The sequence below is a fragment of the Miniopterus schreibersii genome (genome assembly GCF_964146895.1).
Source record: "Miniopterus schreibersii genome assembly, chromosome: 6".
NCBI classification, from domain to species: Eukaryota; Metazoa; Chordata; class Mammalia; order Chiroptera; family Miniopteridae; genus Miniopterus; species Miniopterus schreibersii.
Window position 1 is genome coordinate 41,960,299 of NC_138107.1, and position 27,058 is coordinate 41,987,356.

At 34.8% G+C, this 27,058-nt stretch overlaps 1 protein-coding gene across 5 annotated transcripts in view; it reads right to left on the bottom strand.

Moving 5' to 3' along the window:
• Positions 1–27,058, bottom strand: part of RNGTT (RNA guanylyltransferase and 5'-phosphatase) — a 181,716-nt gene that overhangs the window by 91,275 nt on the left and 63,383 nt on the right. For all 5 annotated transcript variants that reach the window (XM_081140257.1, XM_081140260.1, XM_081140258.1 and 2 more), the window contains one exon: positions 4,313–4,381. In XM_081140257.1, the coding sequence (XP_080996383.1) occupies positions 4,313–4,381 (69 nt within the window). The remainder of the gene's footprint in view (positions 1–4,312; positions 4,382–27,058) is intronic.

Genomic DNA, 27,058 nt, shown 5'->3' on the forward strand with positions numbered 1-27,058 from the left:
AGGCATGTCTAGGTCCTTTGCCCTTTTTTTTTTTTTAATTGGATTGTTCAGTCTTTTGGTGTTGAGTTGTATGCACTCTTTATAAATTCTGGATATTAACACTTCATCAGATGTATCATTGGCAAATATGTTCAAAGGAGATCTTTTTTGCTGTGAGAAAAATCATTTAAGTGACCTGTTTTAGATCTAAAGATATTTGGCAATTAAATAACAGCTATTCAAGAAGAAAGATAGAAAATACCATTAATTTTTGGCATCATAAAAGCAAACTATTCCTCCATAAGTCCCATAACCACTCCTCCATAACTCCATTGTTGCTCTTTTCAGTCACAATATACATCTCTCTTGGTCAGGAGGCCTCAGAATGAGATCAGCTAGCACCACAAAACCTAAGAAACTCCATGTCAGGGAAAACAAAGGTATGGATTGGTGACTAAGACTTGGACAGTCATGGGAAAGACTTAATTCTAGACAAAGGTGTGTCTGAGGATAGAAATCACTTTGACCACACTGGTCTAAAAGTAACGATAGAGAAATCATTTTGTGATGTGCATTTGTATGTGTGAGTGTTGCCAAAAGAGCTGTAAGATTTAGTGTTCATACCTAAGGTGACATGGACATTTCGCAACTACTTTTCCATTTCTTTTATATATACCTTAATATATTACCATCAGACTAACGGGTAACTTAGAAATACCTATCTTCAACAATGTCAACCTGTAGTAATGATGGCAGCAAATGCACAAAAAGTAGAATCGATCTATGAACTCATCAGAATTTCACCTTTCTGGAATCAGGACATGGAGTAAGTTAAAAATCTCAGGGAAGAAGTTAGGAAGTAAAAAAGGACCTCTGCAATACTGCAATGTGCAGTGATCTAGAAGAGGGAGAAAAAGGGAGAAATGCCTTCAAGTAAAAACTGGACTGGATATATTATCTGATAAATGTAACTGTATTACAAAAATTTAACAGTTGTTTTAGAGAGCTTAAGGAAAGAAGTAGTAATAATCATAACAAACGATTAGGTAATTCCTTACTCCCAGGAAAAAGGTTTTCTAAGAAAGAAAAATATACTAGTTGACTCAGATGTGAACAATATGTCACCATAGAAATACAAATACTGAATATTCATTTAACCAAATGTGATATAATTATAATTATATAATACAGAGGAGGAGGGAGTGTTGGTGGAGTTAGAAAGCTCAATCCTGTTCTTCAATAGTAGAAAGTAAGCAGATCATACATAAAACAAAAAACCAAGAAAGAACAGCATAAATAGATTTTGCAAATAGAGGAAGAAAAAAGGCAGCTAAAACAACAGAAAACAATTACCTCCTAGAAGTGGCACTCTGGGTGTGGGGAAGGGTAGGAGAAGAGACTGCTCTATTTTTCAATATAAGCCATGATATTTTAGTTGACTTTCAATATCTTGGCCATGTATTATATATTACTTGGAATTTATATAATTTTTCTCCATAATAATACCACTTTTATTTTAAATATACAAATAAAGAGGAAGCAAAACTATAAGAAATAAGTGGCAGAAATCCTCAAAAAACTATTACACCCAGATCCAAAGGTATATTAAAAATTATATATATTATGATCAAGTAGCATTTATCCCAGAATCCAAGAATGGATCAGCATGAGAAAATTACTGTAATTTACTACCTGAATGTCATAAAAAGGAAAAATGGGATGATAATCTCAACAGAAAGGCATAGATAACAGGTAACAGAAAAGGCATTTGTTAACTCCCCAAACCTACTTATGATTGGGGGAGAAACCCTTTGGAAAAATAAACAAAGCTTTAACATCATAAAAGGTATCTATCAGAAATTTACCAAAAACGTGCTTAATGGAGAAAATTTAGCCACACTCCCTTTGAGGCTGAGAATAAAGTACACATGCCTCCCTCTCCTCCATCTAATGAGAGTCAATGTTTAAACCAGTACTAGAGGTCCTGGCCAATACATAAAATTAAAACAATTATTAGAAGTGTTCAGCAAGATTGTTGAATCAACAAAGCAGACTAATCGACAGTGTTTGACGGCACACTAGAAGTGGCAAGTGTTTAAAAAGGCGTCATTTATTATAAAAATGGAAAACACTAAATATTTAGAAACTAGATTAACAACAATGAAAATCTCAATTAGAGAAGAGAAAAAAGACTGATAAGAGCTATACCTTATTCATAAGATAATTTAACACTGTAAAAACATCCATTTTCTCCAAATTAATCTAAATTCAAATCAATTCCAAATAAACTCCCAAAAGAATTTTGGGTAATATGATTCTGAAAGTTGTATGTTAAACCAAATATCCACAAATATTTAAGAAAATTCTGGCAAAGAGCAGGGAGTCTTACCTTACCAGATATCAATTACAAAATCAGTGTACTAACAAGTGTGGTTGCTAGAATGGGAATAGACTCATAAAGCAACTGACTATACTAGACATCACAGAGATTCACTTATCACCAGGCCACTTCTCTTACATACCACCGAAGTCTCACATATGCAGGGGTCTGAACTATGAGTTTAACACAATGAAATTTGTTGTAATTACTGTTATATTTAGACTTTAAATCTTTCCATCTAGGGAGATTAGGCCTAGAAGATACTGAAACTTAAAAGATCTAACTTCCATCTTTCCTAAGACAGCATTTTCTATAATTTTTGTCCCCAGCCTCTAACTCTCCTCCATCTCCTCCTCCTTCAACCACAGAAGATTTTCCCTCTATCTGTTTGGCAAGGGGGGCTAGGAAGAAGACAGAAGTCAATCACATATCATATTACATCTTAATGTGCATAACAGCAGAGTTTTACTATATATGTAAAGCATATAGAATACAGTGTTTAATACACAGTGTTCAAAAATATTAGTTTCCTCCCTTTCTCCTCCAGGCACCCAGCTTGATGTCTCTATATAACTTCACAACCAGCTAATGCCCTAATTTCTAAGGATAGAGTTAGTGAAGGCTAGTATCACGTGATTTCACTTATATGTAGAATCTAATGAACAAAAAAAACTGATGAACAAAATGGGTCCAGAGGCATAGATGCACGGAACAGACTGACAGATCTCAGAGGGGAGGGAGGGGCGGGGGACAGGAAGAGATTAACCAAAGAACATATATGCATATATGCATAGCCCACAGACACAGACAGTAGTGCAGTGAAGGCCTCGGGTGGGGCAGGGGCGGAGTGGAAGGGGGTAAAGGGGGGGAAATGGAGAACATCTGTAATACTGTCAACAATAAATAAAATAAAAATTTTAATGTAGCATATGCTGAGGGGTAGCACATGAAATACAACTCTTTCCTATAGATAGTGGTTCTCACACTGGAACATGCATAAGTCACTTGGAGAGCTTGTTAAAGCACAAACTGCTAGACTGCATTCCCAGAGTTTCTAATCAGTACAGCTGGGGTGAGTGACATCTCTAACAATTTAATGGGTGGTGCTAATGCTCCTGTCCACAGGCCACATTTGAGAAACACTGCCCTATAGAGCACAGGTTCTCAAATGAAGGCAATTTTGCTCTCCAGGGGAAATGTGGCAGTAATGGATATATTTTTGGTTGTCACAAACTGAAGGGATGGGAAGGAAAGGTAATGCTAGCATCTGGTAAGTACAGACCACGGATGCTGATAAACCTCCTATCAGGCACAAGACAGCTCCCCACAGCAGAGAATTATCTTGCCAAAAACATCAATTATGTTGTGGTTGAGAAACCCTGCTATAGAGTAAAACAAAACTTACTCCAAATACATGATTTGACTGCTACATTGGTGAAAGTCCTTCAGTGAGTTTCAGAAATTTGACATGGAATAAATATTAAAGAATTGTATTTTTTTTCAAGTACAGCTAACTCTTTGAATTTTACTCATCCATAGCAAAATGAAGTTTTAGAAATATTAATACTTAAAAGTATATGGGCCTACAGTAAGAAATAAGCATTTATATAATATTACTGGTAGATTTCTAGTAAAGAAACATAAATATTCATTTTGTAAGAATACTATTATATTAAAAACTTTCTTGAAAAATAATGATCAACTATGTTTATTTTTTTATACTGAGCGAAAAGCAAAACACTGTTCATTTCACTATTTTATATACACAGTATAAATGAAATCTTTTATAAGAGGTTGTCTTAAGGAAAAACAGTGATTCCAGGAGTAATCAATACTAAGTAAGCGTGTCTGAGAAAAATGTACTTGATAGATACATGCATGTGTGTACATTTATATACATATATACCACCCTACCACCACCACACACACAAACACACACACAAATGAACTTACTCCAGTAGGCTGAAAAATAAGTCCATCCATTTCATGGCTAACTTCTTTGGCAAAATTTCCTTCAAGTAGCTATAAAATAAATATATGTATTTTTAGAAATACAATAATCAATACAACAATCACTTTAAAAGTACTTTAAATTTTTGTAAGCTTTATAAAAACTTTCTTAAGTTTTAAAAACTTAAATACAAAACGGGAGAGAGGGCTGGTCCAGAGGAATATAGGTTAATATAAGATTTGGGGGGAAGTTTTTTTGTTGTTGTTTTTAAAATATATTTTATTTATTTCAGAGAGAAAGGAAGAGAGGGAGAGAGAGAAAGAAACATTGATTGGTTGCCTCTCATAAGCACCCTGACCAGGGACTGAACCCCCAGCTTGGGTATGTACCCTGACTGGGAATCGAACCGGAAACCTTTCAGAGCATGGGACGACACAACCAACTGAACCACACCAAAATTTTTTTAATATATGAAGATTTCCATTCCATGGCAAGCTAGATATCTTGAATAACATTCCTAACTACAACAACCAAAATAATGAATAAAATATTAAAAATATTTTTTTAATGCATTGCTGAGCCAGCATGAAAGGAATTTTAATATGGATTAAAATTCACATTGAATTAAAAGAATTGGTCTCAATAACAAAGTAAAAGCAGAAACTCTGGGAAGTAATAAAGGGAATAAAAAATAAACATACACAACAAAGGAGGCAGCAGAGAAACTTGCTTGGGGATGGAGGGGCGGGGATCCTCTGAGAATCTGTAACCACAGCTAGCTCAGACATAGGGACCACAATCTGAAAATACACTACCTGTGTTTTGCACAAACCCTCAAGCAGGAAAAAATTTTAGCCTTTCTTTTTTGTCTTTTCTTTTCTTTTTTAGTCTTTTTTATATTTTTTCAAGCAAAGAATTGCTGTACAAGGGATACACAGCACAAAATACAAATGACAGTTTTCTCAATGCCTTATCTACTAAAGAACAGAATTATAGACCCAATGCTCTCTAATTAGCTCTGAGGAAGTAGTTTTAAATGCTTCCCTTTCACAGATTTTTATTATTTTGAAGAACTGTACATGTGTATCATGGATTGAGTCCCTAAACAGTGAATTCTGCATTTCAGGGGGAAAAACAAAATATACTTCCACAGAGCCAGACAGGATAGTTCTGGGATTCATATATGTGTCTTCAATTTTTTAGATAAGTTGTAGGTTATCCAATCACAATATTTTATCACAGCCACATCCTCTTAAAACCACTACACTTACAGGGAGATCTGCATTCCAAAAGTGACAACTGAAATTTCAAATATATTTCACATGCAACAAAATCAGTGTTTCTCCTCCCAAACTGTGACTTTACTTCTGTGCCATTTCATTCTTCAAAATCTGCAATTTCTCTAAACTGGGGGCAGTGAGCAAAACTAGAGCAATCCTAGTTTTTAATGGGTACAGAGTTTCAGTTTAGAAAGATGAAAAGTGATCTGGAGGTGGATGACGTAATAAACACATGACAATGTAAATGTGCTTAATGCCACTGAAACGTATGCTTAAAAATTGTTAAAAATTGTACACTTTATGCTATGTATATTTTGCCTCAATTAAATACATATCTATATTTATATATAGATATAATAAATACTCTTGATATTTCGTGCTTTGTTCTTTCCTCTCATTACAACACTGTGAAAGTATGGAGCTTGCAAATTGTAACTCTTAGAAACATACTGTCTAGAGTCTAGCCAAATAGGCAAAATTTCAGGACAGATCTGAGATTTATACATTGGTCTGCAAGTCACTCATAGGTTTAAATGGCCTAGCCATCTGAGAAGGAAATTTGCCTAACTAAAAATTCAAAGCACTGATTTCTTATAAATTTCTTTCAAGAGGTGAAAATAAACTCTAAGCATCAAAATGTCAAAATATCAGCTGACATTCTTGCTAAAAATTTGGAAGGCAATGTTAAACTAAAGGCTTTGTTTCCTATATGTTATATATTCACCCTTGAGAAAAAAAATTTTTGAAACCTATGCTCATATTGAGAAGTGTAAGTATATATATAAGACCTTTATGTCCTATTTCAACTTTTTTCAAATATCCATGAATGATGAGTAAAAGTTCAAATAAGAAAAAAATACATAACTTGATACTTTTTGTACCTCATTATGTAAGAAAAGGTAACTTGCTAAATTCATAAGTCCTGCTGAGGAATGATGCAATAAAAAGCAAATATCACAATCATCTTTTTAAAAACACTTTAAAAGGTTAAAGAACTTGTTCTCCTTTTATTGTAGGTACATTATCAATAGCAAGTAAACGGCTTTTCCATTCTTAGACCAAACTTCTCTACTTCATATACTAGACCATCCCTGTATATAAAGTATAAAGTAACAGTATAAAACACACAGTTGGCAAGACTCTAGATAACACAATGTTATCCTAGAATAAAGTCACCTAGCTACACAAGCAGCCAGAAACAGCCCTGGGCGAAGGACATTACATTGATAAAAAGCAGAAAAACCTGCTCCTGCCAAAGCATCCTGCCTATGCAAGGCACAGCTCAGCTGCCATAGGGAGAGAGGTCAGGTCCACTGAGGGAAAACCCATCCCTGGGACTCAGGTGCTCAAGGTTTGCTTAAGTACTATTATTAATACCAAGGTTGAGGAGGAAAACTACACAGTTCCCGCAAGTTAGGTACTGAGTCACAAGAAACCACTGTTTATAGAAGAGGGAGAGCACAAGCGCAGAAAAATATGCCATATAAGCAAACAAAGCCTACTGAAAGCTGAAAGTGAAGCAGTAACAAAGGGAAAAAACACTTTCTGCCCAGTCAGCGGCTGAAGGAATATGAGGTGTTTGGAGAACTGAAGATAACTACAGCAATACAAACCCATCTCAAATACAGAACAGTTGATTCAGCCACTAACCCCTCTCCCCAGATGAGGCCTATTAAACTGAAAGAAGAGGTATGCCCACACTAAGCACAAAGCTATTTACCTCAGTCTCTAGTGTTCATAGAGGAAAAAAGTGAACGTCCAGCATCTAATAAAAATTTATCTCACACACATATAAAAAACAAGAGAGAGAAAAAAATGACTACATTCAACAGATAAGGAAGTCAACAGAACAAGATACAACGATGGCTCATATTTTAGTATTATAAAACAGGCTTTAAAATAACCCTAACGTTTTAAAGGAAAAGATAGAAAATACATCTGAATATGAAACTTCAGCAGAGATGAAACTACAAAAATAAGACAAATGGAAATGCAAGAAAGAAAACACAGTATCAGAAAAAAAGAATGCTAATGAGTGAAAATGATAATCAATGGGATTATCAGCAGACTGAATATAACAAAAAAAATCAATGAACTTGAAGAAAAAGAGTGTGTAGCACTTTTTCCAACTGAAGTACGAAAAGGAAAAAGATACAGAACTGAGAATCAAAGAGCAGGGGTAAAAGATGTCTTGAAAAAAAACTTACAGAACATAAGACAAAAAAATCAGTAAAAATATGAACACTGAAACACTCTAACCTAGTTGAAAATTATAGGAGATTCCACCCAACAACAGAAGAAAACACTTTTTCCCCCCAAGCGCATACAACACATTTATAGGTCAAAGTAATACAAAGAATGCTTTCTGACCACAATGAATTAACTTATATACATCAGTAAGAAAAAGATATCTGGAAAGTTCCCCAATGTTTGGAAACTTAATAACACACTTCTACATAATCCACAAATAAAATAAAAGAAATCAAAAGAAAAATTTTTAAGTATTTCATAGTAAATGAAAATGAAAATACAGAAGATTGAGATTTGAGAGATGCAGCTAAAGTGTGCTTACAGAAATATTTAAACACTAAATGACTAAATAGAAAACAAGAAAAGTCACAAATCAATATTAACTTCCATTCTTAAAAACTAAGAACTCTAGAGAATTTAGAGGACACAAGAAGGACCCACTTGAGTGGAGGACCACTTTCTCTAAGGCTAAGACCCAGACATTGTTGAAGAGGTTCATGGCTCATTGGATGACAGAGAAGTTGATGAAATGTCTTGATGAGGTGTCTCATCAGTTTTAAAAGATGCAAGTTGTGGTTAGAAAACAGTATGTCTAACTTAAAACTTTAAAGTAGGAATAACAGCCAGGAGTGACTAAATCAAAATAAAGTCACTGAAACAAAAAATTTCAAAGAGATAAAAAGGCCAAAGTTATAAATAGGTGAAACCAAACACAGGGAAGTTGTATTAGGCAAGGACAATGGGGAGCCTTTGAGAGAAGAGTTTTAAGTCAGGCACAGTCTCCAAGGAAGAAGACGTAGTTACCAAGGAGCCAAAAAGAGTTAGTTAAAGACTTAGTGTAAATATCACAGCTTGAAAGGTCAGGTTTCATTTTAATAATTTAAATATCAAATAATTTTAAAACTCACTTTGGTATTCTTTTGTCTCTAATATTATAGTCCAAAATAGAATGTCCTATACTTTTAAGCTACTCTGTTTTTTTCTCTTCTATATTTTAAGTAAAACTAATTTATGAATTGCACTGGTATTCTTATGTAAGAAGTGCTACGGTTTTCTTAGACAATTTCTTAGATAATATAACATCTCAATAAAAATAAAATTTCATTCAGTGTTGATTAGGGTAGATATTTTCTGACTGCCTACCAATGCTAGAAACCCAGCTAGCAGTAGGATACTGGGGACTTAATGATAATATAAGCCTAGACCAATATGCCTAAATGATACCTTAATTTTAATTTAACAGTAAAAATATTAAGTGCAATGATGTGATTAACCATTTCTCCCTCTCAATCTTTCTTCAGAAACACAGTTCTATTTAAATTAACAAAAATGTTTTTAAAACACTTCTAAAAACAACAACAAAATATACTTAACTGTAAAACTTTGGAGAAACTTTAAAGTAGAATTTGGGTAAACTATTCTAAAGATCCTAGGATAGCCTGGCTAGCAATGGCTCAGCGGTTGAGCATCAACCTAGGATCCAGGAGATCGTGGTTCAATTCCCGATCAGGGCACATGCCCAGGTTGCAGGCTCAACCCCCAGTTGGAGACATGCAGGAGTCAGCTGATCGATGATGAATCTCTCATCACTGATGTTTCAACTCTCTCTCTCCCTCTCCTTTCCTTTCTTTGAAACCAATAATTTTTTTTTTTTAAAGATCCTAGGATATATTCCTTTTCAGGATTACAATTTTCTTGATTATTTTTCAACAAATAAAATTAGGTGATAGTTAAATAAAGGGTAAAATAATTGACATAATATATCAAATAGTTATTAATAAAGCATGATAGTACTTCATAAAGCTTTACTTATAAAATTTATATTTGCTTATCTATGAATATAATAGCATCACTTGAATACCATCATAAAGAGCCTACAAAAGACATGTAACTTTCCACTGGTGGAACTGACAAAGGCTATACCAGGAGATGGACTGGAATTGACACTTTATATGTCTATAAATCAGGAAGTAATTGAAAATCAAATCATAATAAATGCATAAGCAGAGAAAGAAATGCAAAAGGGCTTGAAATTAGAAATATGATAAACAAAACAGAAACTTTGAAGTTATAAAACATAGAAAGGAACCTTTTAAAAATAAACAAAATGATAGCTTAAGACTACAAATAAATAAGAAAATGAATCTATAATGTAATTGGGAATAGAAATTGGCAACATCAATCATTATAGTATAGAAAAATAATATTATTTTCTTAAACGAGAAAAAAATAAACTATTTCCACCTTTCTGTTATGGACTGTCTACTCACCTGAGATGTTTTCTGAGCAAATATTTCCACATAATCTCAAGTGATTACCTGAGAAGACTCAAAATAGTGGCTTATATCTGCTGATTTTTCTATGTGCTTTCATGACTCCCCTAAAATTTAAGGTTTAGCTTTACCAATCCCCCCAAAATGGAAATTTCCATTCACCTAGATATTGCTCTTTATTCTTTTTTCATTGCCAAAGTCTACTTTCTGGTTTAGGTTAAGATTGTCCAGTACTTCTGTACCCTCAATAATCAGTACAAAATCATTCTAAAAAACTCATCCTTTTTGCTCAACAAAAAGTCAGTATCATTATCTTTTTTAAAAACAATAATTTGATTTCTATTATTTACCAATAATTCCTAAATAACTATAACATTAAAATTAGCTAATAAAAATATATAAAGTCTCTGGAATGCTATCATTGGCTCTTTCATTAACTCATATTACTGCAATTAAAATGAAGCATAATAATTCTGGTGAAATCCTCTTGACAAGTTAGAAAATCTAAAAACAAAATTTCTTTAGTAAATATAGTTTATTTATTATTTTTGGTAGTTGTTAGTCTTACTTTTAATCTCATAGTTGAGGTATCATTCCCTCATTCATTCAACAAACACTCATTTAGTGCCAATAACCAACAGCCATTCCGTCAAGTGTTTGAGATTTAAAAGAGATCAGTCTCTATCCTGGAAGAACTAATGTCAGAGACTCAGAAGTCACAAACTCAAATGCCTATAGGTGCGAGACCTGAATGAGCCTGGGTATATGATAACAGGGATAAGTGAAAGCTATGGCAAGCGGGAGAGGGCATCCTCCTCTACAAGCAAATACAATCTTTTTTAAGTATTATATGAGCTTAAACTTTCTGGTACATACCAGTTTATGACTTTTGGTTAATATGGACCTAAATACACACAAAATAGTCATTTTACGGTTAGCGCTTTTTATAGAGACATTTAAAGATTTCTGAGGGAATAGAAAAGTAATTATAATTTCACCTATCATTCACAGTTTTATTCAAGTATTCACTGAGTACTAATTACATGTTCATTTTTTTAAAAATGAGACAACCAGGAGGAGGAAAAGATAACACATATAACTCTATATGCCAAGCACAGTTGTAAGCACTTTACATATATTAACTCATTTTAGCCTCATAACAATCTTAAGGAGTAGGCGCCATTATTATCCCCACTGTAAAAACGAAGTTTAGAACTTAACCAAGACCACACAGAAAGGAACTGAAAACCCAAAATCATTCTGGCTCCAGAGTCCATGTTCTTAACTGCTGTTCTGAACCAGGGGTTCACATCCCCAGTCTAAGGTATGTGCTCCTTTGGCATACTCTCACAGCAACCTGTGCTTCCCTGCATGACAGGATTTCCCCGCTTAATTGTCTGACCACCAAATTGAGCTGAGGAGATTTTAAGGTTAAGAATCACATCTTATTATCACTGTATCCTCAGCATCTATTACAGTAATCTGGCAGAGAGTAAGCCCTCACTTCAAGAAACTTGTGCTCAATAAATATAAAGTGAATAGTACAGTGACAGGATTGATAAAAACAAGCTGATATGTTACCAATTAGGTGGAATACACAAGGTACATATTATATCCCAAAAAGTTGTGTAAAATGAAAACATTAAAAATTATAAGAGAAGTTTAAAAGCTGTTGATTTAATGCATATACAGATTATTAAAGGGGAAAGATATTTTTAAATGCTAAAATCATCACTCATAGTTAATAACTTTCTCACAAACCATCTCATTTTGCCTTCATTATCTCCAGTGGGAACAACAGTAAAAGGTTCCTAACTGGTCATGACTGTAACAGGTTAACTTCCTTTCTCCAAACTATTTCTACTCACTACTGCTAGAACTGACTCTAAAACAATTTATTGTGTCACAGTCACATCTAAAAATCCTTGACTGCTCTTCACTGCCTCCATGTCGTTCAAGTTTCCTTAGCATGCTTTTTTTTTTTAAGTTCTCTTTTTTTTTTTCAGGGCAACCTCTCCTAAATGTTTTCTCAAATGTTTATCCAGGTGCAGCTTGTGAGAAGTATAGGTGAGTATTTCCTTTGGGAGTTCTAGAAAAGCATGACCTACTAGTTTGGAAGAATACTAAGCATTTTGGGGAGGAATGCAAGAATAGAATGCTTAGCCATAAACACGTAAGTGATGCAATTAAAAATAAAACTAAACTATAAGATTGGCTGGTCTGAATGTCACAAGATAAAGGACAAAAAATTACAGATAAAGAAACCAAGGAACAGGTTAAATATTTGAAATTTGAACATAAAGGGAAATCACATTTATTTGTAAATATAATTTAAGGCTTTCAAACAAAGAACAATATGGTAAACTGCAAAATAATCTCTCATTCAAAAACACATCCTTTGTTTGAAAAAGTGCGTACTGAAGAACTAACTTTACCAAAAGAGGTCTAGCTTTTGCCCTCCACTACTGGGAGGTGATCTCTAGTCCCTGGAATGTCCTGCCTGATGAGTGTCTTTGCTTGCCAGAGAGTCTAACAATATGATTTATGATGGGGACTCTGGAATATGGTGTATCAGTTCTGACCTCCAGAGGAACTGGAGACTAAATGTATTAGTGAAACCTCTGGAATGGGATGGAAACTAAGGGTCAGCCATGTAGGCAGTATGTGATTGAACCACAATATAAACTTTGGACCCCAAACACGGGTGAGCTCTGGTTGGCAATACTCTAATATTGTCATACATACTAACCAGGAGTAGGTAGCACCATCCATGACTACCCAGAGACAGGCCCCTCCCAGATTTCACCATATGAGGGTCCTCTTTTGGCCGGTTTTAACTTGTATCCTTTAATTACAGTAAAAGTGTAATCATAAGCATAATGCTTTCCTAAGTTTTGTGTCTGACCAGTAAATTATCAAATCTGAGGGAGTCCCTGGTGGCCCCAGAATTTGTAGCCAGCAGGTATGAAGTGAAATTGGCCCTGGGGACTCCCATACTTGCAGTTGGTGTCTAAGTAAGCGCAATGTTGTAGGGGACCATGCAGTTGGACTGAGTTCACTGCAATGAAAGTTTTTGTCACTGTACTTCTCTAGCTGATACAATTTAGACTGTCCTCCAAATAACAGCTGTCAGCAGGAAAACATATGACTTCCCCTGTTGGGCATTATTTCCAAAAGGCTGTTCAAGACCTGGCAGACTGTAGAATGATGCCATAGTCACCCTGTCAGTTAATGGGTAAAGTGGCCCAGTTAGTCACTACAAATGAGAGCTTTAATAGACATTGAATATCTCTGGATGAGGACAACCCATATTGAGAAAACAAATGGCATTTATCCATAAAGTAAACCTGTTTTATAGCCTAATAAACTACCAGGGAAATGGAATGAGGCTTTAAGAAATAAACTTTGTTTTCCACAATATAAAAAGTATATAACATTTCCCTTATTCTTTGTATCAATTTTGAGCTAGTGTAGAAATAGAAAGTTCAAGATCATATAAAAATAGGACCTAAGATTTATATCTAGACTACTGTATAAAATATTTCATGAACAAAATAGCAAAATGTATTATACCTCTGGTATCTGCAACTAGTAATTACATGGTTCACTAGACTTGTACATACACCTTTAAAGAATACTTGTTTTCATTAGTTGTATTGTCATTAACCTCCTATGTGCAACTTAAAATTCTTACTATTTCTCTTCAATGCATCTACCTTTACATGCTCTCCCAGAGAGGCCCCATCCTACTTCAGCCTCATGAGTCACACTCTTCTTCTCACAAGGTGCACACAAATGCAAAAAGTATTATGGACATGTATGTGCCCTCATAGTCCCTAAGCTCAGAACAGGAATTCTAAGAATATGTAAAAAAGGCAAATGATAAAAATATGGGGGAAAAATGAAAATTCTTGTGAATGAAGAAATGGATAGAATCAATGGAAGAAACCCATGCTTATGATGGGATATTTGACACAAAATAATAAGTTTCAGAGGTAAGACTAAGCAAAGCATATTTTAGGTATTGTCAGAGCAATGCACTTAATAACAGCACCATCCTGGATTTATTATTCTTTTGTTCTGAAGTATATAAAACTATGAATCATTCAAGAGTCTACTTGAAAATAGCATGCAAAAAAATCTTTGGGAGCCTCCTAGTATCAGTAATAAAATCTATTATAATTATATCTTGATAAAACACTGAGGTACAATACACTAAGATTTAGAAAACGTGACCCAGATATGTATTTAAAACTCCATTTTTCCCTGGATGCAATCACAGCCTGGGGTGGTGGGCAGGTATGCACAGGATGACAGAGACTCCCTTCCTCATTATTTCCAAATAAGAATATGAAGGCTTTATACTCTACAATGTAAAACAAATCTAGTCTAATGTGCCTAAGGGAATCCTAACATACGTAAGGCTTTCACATAAATGCTTTTCTCCTCAGAGAGCAAACGTAATGTAATGTACAGGTAATTCTGAACCTCTTCATGCCATATTTCTGAATTAAGTATATTTATCTCACCTTACACGTATTAGACAGATAGGACCAAAAGCTATATTCTTGTGTTGTATACAGTTTGGTTTTTCTGGTCCTCCCACCAAAAATAAGAGGGTAGCCATATTTTTTTCTCCAGTTGTACAAACACACTTAGGCCTATTTCTTTCAGGTATTATGCCAAACTCTGAATGTAAACAATAACTAACTCAGCCTTATCCCTACACCTCCTTCACCATCCAAGTCTATCCCCACCACCCTTGCCCTCAGATTTGAAACATTTTATCTATACAGAGGAAAGATGATTCAACATTTAACAGTTTGATTTCCTCTATTCAAATATAATCTCTGTGAGGCTAAGTATCATGTCTAATTATTCCTGAGTATTTTAAACATCTAAAAACATACTAGTCACTCTATCATAAAAAAATCAACAGATTAATAATATATGCTTGAGGCATCAGGTTAACCAGAAGCCTAATTTAACTTTATCCATGTAGAACCAAATCTAGTCATCCTAAAGATTAATGCACATTTAATGATAAAATAAGGTCATGAAAACAGCAACCAATTCATTATAGGTATGATACTTATAGTTTAAAACTTTTTGTCAATATGCTGCAAAAACATTAATCAACAGGAGAAAATAATTCTGGTATAGTAAATGCTTTCAGGTATTATGCCATAATTTTAATGAAATTCAGCTAGTCTCTTCAAAAGTTAGTAATAAATATAATTTTGCAAAATCTAATCGTTATTTCTCTTCTAAAGAAAACCCTACTTACATCTCCAAAACCATTTATGTGGCCAGACATTTCTCTTTCTCAGATTCATAATAAATAGAAGAAAGTAGACTCTGTTACTTTGTTTGCTGATGCGTAAAATTATACCTACAATAAAAGGGTTCAATAAAGATAATGATACTATTCCTTTAATATCCTCAACCTATTTTCTTTTGGTTTATAATTCAAAAACCATGGCAAATTATTGGAAGATCTTAATTCAGAAATATATTGTTGTTATAACATTGGTGAACCAGAATAAGTTATTTAATATTTAGAATGTTGTTCTTCCCTACCTTAAGTATCCCACAAACGTATATTTTTTATATATTTTTAGAAAATAAACAGGTAACATAAATCACCTTTTTTTCTAAAATGACTTTTTAGCATCTCAAAGGAACTGCAGAAAAGTAAGGTTTCAAATAGGAAGAGTCTATTATACTAACAGAAAAAGTAATAGAGAAGGTAAGGTGGGGCTCAAAGACCTCCAAGAAGAATCAAAGAGGCAAGTTATAGAAGAGGTGATGAAGAGCTTATGCAACTAATAAACACATGATCCACCATAATACCCATTCAGAAGGTAGGATCTGCATTCTCAAAGCAATTTAAAGCTATTTCCCAGACTTTTCTTTTTACTTTTATATAAAGTTCTAATCCTCTGGACATATCCACCAGTTACTCTAACCTTAACCTTAACTTTTCAATGCCATCTATCAAACTCACAGCAAAAACTTTAGCACCTGAATCATGGTCTACTTTAAGTGTGACACCATCCTGCTAGCATTCATATGGACCTTCCACCCAGAATCCTAGTATCCTAGGTCCTCAATTTTATCGACTCTACTGACATATTCTCCTTCTACATACCACTCACAAAATTTGTCTAAAAATGGGTCACGAAACTATAAAACTCCCAGAAGATAACAGAAGAGAAAATCTACATGACCTTATACATGACAATGACCTTTAAGGCACAATACCAAAGGCACCAATGCATGAAAGAAATAACTGATAAATTGGACTTCATTAAAATTTCTACAAAAGACAATGTCAAGAGAAGATGACAAACCACAGGCTAGGGGAAAATATTTGCAAAAACCATTCTGACAAAGAACTATTGTCCAATATATACAAAGAACTCTAAACTCAACGAGAAAATGAACCACCAAATGAAAAAACTGGGCAAAAGACCTGAACACCTCACCAAGACAAAAGATACTCAACATCCTATGTCATTAGAAAACTGCAAATTGAAATGACAGTGAGATATCACTACACACCTATTAGAATGGCTAAAATCCAAAACACTGACACCACCAACTGTTGAAGAGGATACGGAACACTGGGAACTCTCATACATTGCTGATGGGAACGCAAAATGGTACAGCCACTTTGGGACAGTTTGGCAGATTCTTACAAAACTAAACATATACTCTTACCATACGATCCAGCAATCACACATTTACCCAAAAGAGCTGAAAACTTATGTCCACACAAAACCTGTGGATATTTATAGCAGCTTTATTCACAATAGTCAAAGCTTGGAAGCATCCAAGATTTCCTACTGTAGGTGAATGAAAAAATTAACTGTGGTATATCCAGACAATGGGATTATGTCAGTACTAAAAAGAAATGATCTATCAAGCCATAAAAAGACATGGAGGAACTTAAATACATATTACTAAGTGAAAGAAGCCAATCTGAAAAGGCTACCTACTTAATGATTCCAACTATATGACATACTGGAAAAGGCAACACTAAAAAGATAGTAAAAAGATCAGTGGTTGCCGAGGACTGGGGAGGAGGCAGGAATGAACAGGCAGAGCACAGAGGATTTTTAGGGCTGTGCGACTGCTCTGTATGACACTGTGCTGGGGGATCCATATCACTTTACATTTGTCAAAACCACAGAACATACAACATCAAGAATGAACCCTAAGGCAAACTATGGACTTAGGGTAAATATGATGTGTCAGTGTAGGTTCATCAATTTTAACAAAAGTACCACACTCTGGTGCAAGATTCTGATGGTGGGAGAGGCCGTGCACATGGTAGATAAGGAATATATGGGAATTCTCTCACAATTTTGTTGTGAACATTAAAGAGCTCTAAAAAACAAAGTCTATTTTTTTAAAAAGAAAGGAGCTATCAAGCCACAAAAAGACACAAAAAACTTTAAATGTGTACTGCTAAGTGAAAGAAACCAATATGAAAAGGTTATATACCATATTATTTTAACTCTATGACATTCTAGAAAGGGCAAAATTAAAGACAGAGTAAAAAGATCTATTCCCTGGCTGGGGTGGCTCAAGTGGTTGGAGCATCATCCCATACACCAAAAGGTGGCAGGTTCAGTTCCTGGTCAGGGCACGTACCTAGGTTTCAAGGTCAAATCTACTAATACAAATCTCTAGAATGTTAATTGTAAAAACAAAAAAAATTATACTGAAAAAATTATACTTGAGGAAACATAAAAATGTCCCTACTTTACAACTGTGAATCTTTCAGAGAAATTTTTAAAATATATCTGGCACGAGATATAATAATTTCTTCATGTTTCAGTAAACAAGATTTACTAGCCCAAAAGAAGTTTTCTGGGAAAATAAATCTTGAGGCTCACTATACAAAAACAATTAAGAATTCTCTTTATTATGTATTACTGTGACTTTCTTAAATTTTTCTCTGAAATGGTAAATGAATGAGACTGAAAGGATCCACCAGGTCACATTCAGTTTCAATAATGAATGATATATTAATAGATTAGATAATGCAAGACTGAACACTAGAAATATGAGAATACAGAAAATTGTCCTCATTTTATCTTGCATCTGCCTTTAAATAAGTTTCACCATTATATCCATAATTAGATGAAAATTAGGCATAATCATTGAAAACCTCTATGTCTAGACAATGGATCTTCACATTTAAGCAAAGATTCTTTCTCCTCTTCAACCACAGTTACAATAACAAGCTCTCAGAGGTTATTTTTCTTTTACTATGGTACAAACAATAAAACATTGATAAAGTCCCAGAACATTTGTATATACAAATAACAAACCTTATGGCTAGATTTTCTTTGTGAACTACTTAGTCTTTGACGAACATTTAAAAGAACTATAAACTTATATCTAGGGATAAAATTAAAAAGCAAAGAATAGGCAATACCTAGGAAATAAATCTGAATGGCAGATAAAATACATAAATATAAATAAACCTAAATTTCCCACCTAGCAAAGTATGTCAAAAAATTATAGATGAATACTTGTCAAATTCTTATTAAACTAGATGAGTACATGTCCTTGAAAAGTTAAATGTAGTAAAAGTTTTTGTTAATTCTTTGTTCAACCCTCTCAAGTCATTAGAAAGATCTTCACATATGTATGTTCTTTCATTCTACATAGCAAACATTTTATTTTCCAAACAACAATAAACATCTCATTGTAAAAATATTTTTCACAGAATTTTGTTTTTCTTTTTTTTTTTTAAATATATCTTTATTGATTTCAGAGAGAGGAAAGGAGAGGGAGAGAGAGAGACAGAAACATCAATGAGGAGAGAGTCATTGATCAAGCCCACAACCCAGGCATGTGCCCTGACTGGGAATCAAACCCCGATCACCTGGATCCCAGGTAGACGCTCAATCGCTGAGCCACGCCCGGCCGGGCATTTTTTCACAGAATTTTAATACAGCAGTAAAACAGGACATGAGAAAATAAAATTACTCAAAGTATAGAAAAGCAACAAATTTATTGCTAGTAACTTTTAGGAGATTATTAGGTCGTTCCTTTTAAAAAATAATTCTTTTATTTGCATGTTTGAGATGGGAGAGAGGAGGCAGGGTTTTGCTTATTTTTTTAATATTTTTCATAATTTCCTAAAACCATTCAAGATTGATTCCCTGTATTTTCTTTGGCTGAATCCTAATTACATACAATCCTACAGGGAACAGAACTAACTATCCCTAAGGGAAAAGTATGAAGTTGAGAGATGCACACAAACAGGAAATAAAGACAACTTAATATTTCAGCAGAAACAGAACTTTGTAAATGGGAAATAATCCAAGATCAGCCTTAGTCATATTCAAGTAAAAATGTGGAGTTTAACAAGCAAGAAATTATTTTTGCCAATTCAGCAGAAAAATAGTCAATTAGGTAAGAATACTTGTCAATCTTATTGCTTTATAAATGGCTAAAATTTTAGAGTCGTCTTTCCATCTACTTATACAACTGGTAAGTAGAATGCCCTCAAAATAACAAAGGGAAAAATTATTATAAAATATAAACAAAGCCCTAGCCAGTTTGGCTCAGTGGTTAGAGTGTCAGGTCATGGACTGACACTTCAATTCCAGCCAAGGGCACGTACCTCGGTTGCAGGCTCCATCCCCAGCCCCAGTCAGGGCATGTGCAAGAGGCAACCAACCAGTCGATGTCTCTCTCTCACATCAATGTTTTTCTCTCTCTCTCACTCTCCCTTCTACTCTCTCTGAAAAGCAATGGAAAAAATATCTTTGGGGGAAGATTAAAAAAAATAAAATGTAAAAGCAGCTTCTCAAACTAAGAAAATAATAGGCCTTTGCAGTTTAAAATATTGTCTGCCTAGCAACTCTGATACAAACTTTCCAAAACATCTATAGAAATGCCTGTGAAAAACATAGGATGAAAATTTTAAATCTTAAACCAGGACAAAAAGAAGTCCATATGCTGTCAGAACTTCAAGGCTGATAGATCTTTATGAAAAAGTTTGGTCAATAGACCTTGGATAGTGTGCAGGCAGGAAGCCTGACCAACAAAAATGACCCATTCCCATTCCCTCCCTGTCCATTATAGATCACAAACACAAGGTTTATACCAACCAGAAACCAGGCAGCTCTTCTTCCATGCGTGTTTACAACATCATGGGGCAACCTGCTCATACCTTTCTCCATCTTATAGATGGTTTTCTAAGTGTGTCTATGAATACCTGGGGGTCCCTTGGATCCTTTCCAGCAGTCCATGAGGTCAAAACTATTTTCATAATATTACTAAGCAATAATTTAGTTTTCATTATCACTCTCCTGAGTATACAGTGCAGTTTTTCAGAGCCTACATGACATGGTATCACAACAAATTGAACAAAAAAGAACATGAGAATACAGCTGTCTTTAATTAAGGCATTCTTTAATTTGCGAAAAGATAAAACAAAGCCACTCTTCACACTAAATATTTTTTGTTTTAGAATATATATTTTTTATAAAATGTTATTTTTATTAATACAGTAGATTTATTATTGCTTTAAAGTAAATTATTTTCAGTTTTAATTTCTAATGTAACTATTGCTAAATATAATCCACATAAATAAAAGCTCTTCAGGGTCCTCAATAATTATTACAAGTGTAAAGGGGTCCTGAGACCAAAAAGTCTGAAAACTGCTACTCTAGAGAATCTAAGTCCTTTAAAAAATTTCACTTCCTTTACTGATACAAACAGCAAGTCCAAGAAAATAAGAGAAGGAAGAATATGTGTATGAGTTTTATGGTCACTCATAAAAGAAGTGCAGTAGTTGAAAAAGCCAGGAGGATCCCAGAGAGCACACATATTGGAGAATATAATATTTATATACTCCATCTGTTCATCAGGTCATACAATAGAGGACAAAAGAATATTCCATTACATTCTAGCACAGTCCCAGCCAGACAACTGCAATGAATGTCAACTGACATACCAACTGAAATGTAAACAGAGTGCCGAAAAGAACAATCTACAACCCTTGTCAACTAATAAGCACTAGCACTGGATGAAACTTTCATCATTTAAGCAAAGAAAAATACTATGTCCAAAGAAACCAGAACACTTAGAGCTGACGCAAGTATAGAGGGCATTTAATACCCACGTCTTTCTTGAAAATGTACTTCAGTTAGCACTGTAGTTAAAGATGGTATGTACTTCATCCCTTTTAACCAGAGACACCAATAAAATGACAGGAATGCAATTGACCCAAAACAACAAAAAGCAACTGGAGGACCATCAGATGATGGTAACGATTTCAATAAATTACTGAAATACAGAGAATAGAAACCTATTGACAGATAAACCACAACACTGGAGGAATGTCACTAAAGGAGAGGGGAGAGCTGGCAATCAGTAAAGTGACAGCTGCTCTGACTGGGTGTGTTCTGCTACCTTGTCTTCCAAATCACTGATTCGATCCTCTGCTTCATCCAACCTACTGCTTATTCCTTCTTGAGTATTCTTTACTTCAGATATTGTAGTTTTTTCCTGACTGATCCTTTTCTATGGTACTTTTTCATGGTGGTGTAGTTCTAAGTTCCTTGAGCATCCTTAAAACCATTCTGGTAAAACTCTGTATCTGGTAAATAGTTTGTCTCATTTTCATTTGGTTCTTTTTCTGGAGATTTCTCCTGTTCTTTCATTTGGGGCATGTTTCTTTGTCTCCCCCATTTTGGCTGTCTCTTTCTGTTTGTTTCCATATATTAGGTAGATCTGTTATGACTCCCATTCTTGGTAGGGTGGCCTTATGTAGTAGGTGTCCTATGGGACCCAGTGGGGCAGTCTCTTTAATCACCTGAGCTGGGTGCTCCAGGAATTTCCCTTGCAGGGGTTATGTGGGTTCTCCTGTTGTAACTAAACCTTGATTGCACTTGGCCCACTTGTGTGTGGTGTCAACCCTCACGCTGGCTGACTGTGAGGATCAACCTCTACCACAGTGTACAAATTGCTGTGCAGGTGCTGACCACATGAAGCAGAATTCACCTCAGCAGGGTCCGGTGCCTGCCGGGATCTCCCTCTGTATATGCCATTTGTGAAGCTAACTGGATCCTGCTCTGATGTTGTCTGAAGCTGGCCACTTGGTGTGTTGGTCCTGGTGCCTTTTCGAAGGAACTGTGGTATAGGCCAATGTTAGGTGCTGCCTATGATTTGCACTGCCCACCTGTTTGAAGCTACAGAGCAATTTACAATTTCTAAGTGCTTCTGCTAGGCCTGGGTGTACATGGGAAGGGTGGTGTACATGGGAAGGGTCAAGTTGTATACTAAGGCGGACTTTTACCAGGACCAGGCCCGGGCAGGTCAACAAAAGTCCCAAGGAACCCGAGGTCCATCTCTGCCTGCCTCTGCCTGCCTGCCAGCTGCCTGTTAGGCTCAGTCACTGAAAGAGCCTCTGGCAGTATTTGAGTTGCATGAAGTAGGCTGTCAGTGAGTCACAAGGAAGGGCCAGAGGTGTTCACCAGATCTATATAGATTCAAACTTGGTTCCAGTGCTGGGTCTGAGGACACTCAGCAAATGTTCCAGGGTATACCAAGTCTAGCTGCCACCCGCTGGATGCCCTCGCACCACTGTGTTGGGGCGGGGGTCTCAGGGAGTCATCAGGGCAAGGCCAGCAGAGTTTATCAGGCCCAAACAGACCAAAATTTGGCCATCTCAAGAGAGAGCCCTGCACTAGTGGGCGCGTGAGAGAAAAATTTCATGGTGTTTTTTTTTTTGGTTTAGTTTGTCACGGACTAAGGAAAGTGAATCAAAGCCTCCTGACACTAGTGTCTGTTTAATTATAATGCCTTCTAAAGTTTCTTCTAGAATACTCATTATGCTTTTTGGTAATGATAAAGTCATAGATTTAAGTTATATTTCTTAGAATTATAAACTATTCTTTTTTAAACTTGTTTTGTCTTTTATTGTCTTGACTTCTAACATTCTGAGTCCTGTTTCTTTTTGTTTACATTTGCCTTTGTCCATCTTACTGTTTTACATCTCACTGCTGTTTTATATCTTATTGCCTTTTCTTTTTAGAATCATTATTTTAAGTATGTGCTTTGTATATAGTAGTTTTTCCATGCGACCCACACTGTAACCCTTTTGTTACTTAAAAATTTAAACAGCTTTATTGAGATGTAATTGCATGTCATATAATTTATCCATTAAAAATGTAGAAATTCACTGAATCCGATTCAGTGCACAATTCAGAGTTGTACAACCATTACCACAATCGATTTTAGAACATTTTTATCACCTCCAAAAGAAACTGTATCCACTAGCAACCACTCCTCACTCTTCCCCAAATCCCTAGCTGTTGACAGCCACCAGTCTACTTTCTGTCCCTATAGATGTACCTATGCTAGACATCTTACAGAAAAGGAATCATACAATATGTGGTGTTTTGTACTGGCTTCTTTCATATAGCTTAATGTCATTAAGGTTCATCTACTTTGTAGTATGAATCAGTATTTCATTCCTTTTTATGGCTAAATAATATTTTAGTATATGGATTTACAACATTTTGTCTATCCAGTCTTTAGTTGATAGACATACAATTTGTTTTCATTTTTTGGTTATGGATAATGCTGCTATAAACATTTGAATGCAAGTTCTCATGTGGACATGAGTATAACTTTTTTTTTTTTTTTTTACATTTATCCATATGATAGATATGTTAGGTGTCAATGTTGTCATTATTTAATTTCTGTATTTATAATTTAATATAATTATATAAATTATATAATTTATATAATCTTCATTCTGCTGTTAAAATGTAAGTGCAATGTGTTTGTAGTTCTCTGGTGTTTGGATGGTCTGTATTTTTGTTCTAGTGGTTAGGTTCATAATTATATTTTTACATGATATCCTTAGTTCTGTATTTCTTTATACATCACCTATTAAATCCCTATCTATGAATACTGTAAGTAGCATGTGTTTTCATCTTCCCTCTTTTACTCCCATTTCTCTACTTTTAGTTTTAATAAATATTACTTTCCTACTGTTAAATACGCTTATATTCTACTGATTTGTTAGCATTAAATTATAAACTTGGAGTCCCAGCCCATCCTTTCTTCCTTTCTCCTCTCAATTTTTATTTATATTACTTTCATGTTCTTGGGGTAGATGATTTTTACCTTCTGTTCTTTCATCCTAACCTTCTTTTTTTTTTTACACTTAAGTACTCTTTAATGGTTTGAGAACAGTGGTCCTTTTCCATAAATTTCTCAGCTATTTTTTGCTTGACTGAAGTTTTTATGTTAGTAGTTTCTCAAGAATACTTCATGAGAACAATGATTCCTTAATTCTTGTACATTTGAAAATGTCTGCTTGTAACCTTTACTTCTGAAGGGTTGTTTGGAAGGACATAAAATCCTTGGCTCACACTTAACCTCTGAGTGTTGTTCCACTGTCCTCTAGCATTTAATGCTGCTGTGAAGCAGTAAGATGTCAATGATTTTCAGTCTTTTTTCTCCCATTTTAATTAATTTAATCCTTTGGTCTCTTAGCGCAAAAAATTATTTCATCATCTTTAAAGTTCAGTAATTTACTTGACATGTCTTGCAGTTGACTGTGCTTGGTCAGTTTTCTTTGGCACTTATGTCCTTTTAATATGTAGATTCAAGTTTTAAGTTTTCTTGACTTGTATTCTAAATATTTGTGATGTTATATTGTTTGGTTTTCTTCTTTGGGCATTCTGACTATGCTCATACTGTATCCCCTTTTCCATCTTCCAAAGCAGTAGTTCTCAAACCTCAGTGTGCATCAGAATTATTTAGAGGGCTTGTTAAAACAGACCAGTGGGTTTTACTCACAGATTTTCAGATTTTGGTAGGTCTATGGTAGCTTGAGAATTTGCAATTTCTCTCAAACTTCCCCAGTGAAACTGCATCTGCTAGTCTAGGGACCCTACTTTGAGAATCTCTGCTCTAAATCTGATATTGATGCCTTGATCCTTTTAAACTTTTTCTTTCACTTCACTTCATTTTGTTGTGTTCTTTAAATATATATCCTCTCTTGCGTCTTCATTTCTATGATGATTTTTCCCTTAAACTTTTTCCCTGTGTTTTGTCACATTACCTTTTATCTCATTCAGTTGTTATGCCATCTTTTTCCTTGAATCTTTACCTTACTGCTTTATTGTTGTTCTTTATAGCAATGAGAGTTTTTGTTAATTTTTAAACTCATGAATAAGTGTTTGGTACTAATTTTCATTCATCGTAAGACAGTATTTTTCTTCCAAATCTGCACTATCTGTTAGTATTGCATTTCTACCTCTTTTATTTGGTAGTTTTGTATTAAAGCTATGTTAGTTCTCTTAATATTACTTACCTTTAAATAAATTAGATATTTCTGGATCAGTTATTTATAGGAGGTTACTTGGGAAAGGGGTTTGGGGAGTGACATTTTAGATTATAATACTTAAAGCTTCACTTTCACTGTAAAATCAGACTTGTTCTAGGCAGTGTGGCTTTTCTCTGTGATTCTTTTAAGTAGACTCGCCAAATCTGTTGCTGTAAAATAGTCCAGGAGCTGAAGTGCTTCTGTCCCCAGCCTTTTGACCCTGGTTCTTGCACTCAGTATTTTAAACACTGAAATAAGTTTTTATACTTTAAGGCAAGCTATTTACTTTTAGGGAGTATATTTTTGTGCACAGTTTCTGAGATCTGCTACTAGTTCTTCCCATACTCCTCTTAACTTTCCTTGGCCCTTTTTCTTTTTCTTTATTTACTTATTGATTTTAAAGAGAGAAGGGGGGGGTGAAAGAATCATCGATTTGTTGTTCCACTTAGTTATGCATTCATTAGTTGCATCTTGTATGTGCCCTGACTGAAGATGGAACCTGCAACCCTGGCATATCAGGATGCTGCTCTAACCAACTGAGCAACCTGGCCAAGGCCTCCTTAGCCCTTTTTTCTTGAGGTTTCTGTCAGATTCTAGCTGCTTTATTTTAGAGTCTGTAGATTATACTTACCTCTGACTTACGCAGAAAACTGGGATTATTTTTTTTTTTAATCTCTTTGATAAGTAAAAAAAAAAAAAAATCACACACAAAAATCTTTCCTTGTTGCTTAGATATGATTTTCAGGAAGAAAAGTAGAGAGCTGCACCTATGTTCATGATGCAAATTCAAGGCAATAATTTGAAAGCCCTGGATTACAAGAAATTGTAGAAGGAGGAAGAAGAGGAGAGCAGAAGGAGAATAGGGGTGGGGAGGGGCAGGAGGAAGAGAAAAAAACAAAGAAACATACTTAAAAGAATTAATACCTACCTATCAATAATCACTTTAAATGTAAATGGCTTAAATGCTCCAATCAAAAGACTTAGGATAGCTGAATAAATAACAAAACAAGACCCAAATATATGCTGTCTACAAGAGACCCACCTCAGAACAAAACACACACAAAGATTCAAGGTAAAGGGATGGAAAAAGATATTTCATGCAAACAGAAATAGAAGAAAAAAAAAGCCGGGGTAGTAATACTTATATCTGACAAAACAGACTTTAAAACAAAGGCTATAGTAAGAGACAAAGGAGGACACTACATACTGATAAAAGGATCCAACAAGGGGATATAACCCCTGTAAACATTCATGCACCCAAGATAGGAGCATGTAAATATATGCAAATCTTGATGGCCATAAAAAGAAAGACTGATAGTAATACAGTCATAGTGGGGGATTTTAACACCCCATTGACATCAATGGATGGATCTTCCAGACAGAAAGTCAAGGCAACAGCGGTCTTAAATGGCACAGTAGACCAGATGGATTTAATAGGTATCTTCAGAGCATTTCACCTCAAAGCAGAATATATATTCTTTTCAAGTGCACATGGAACATTTTCTAAGATAGACCAAATGTTAAGGGTATAAAATAAACCTCAATAAATTTAAGAAGACTGAAATCATATCA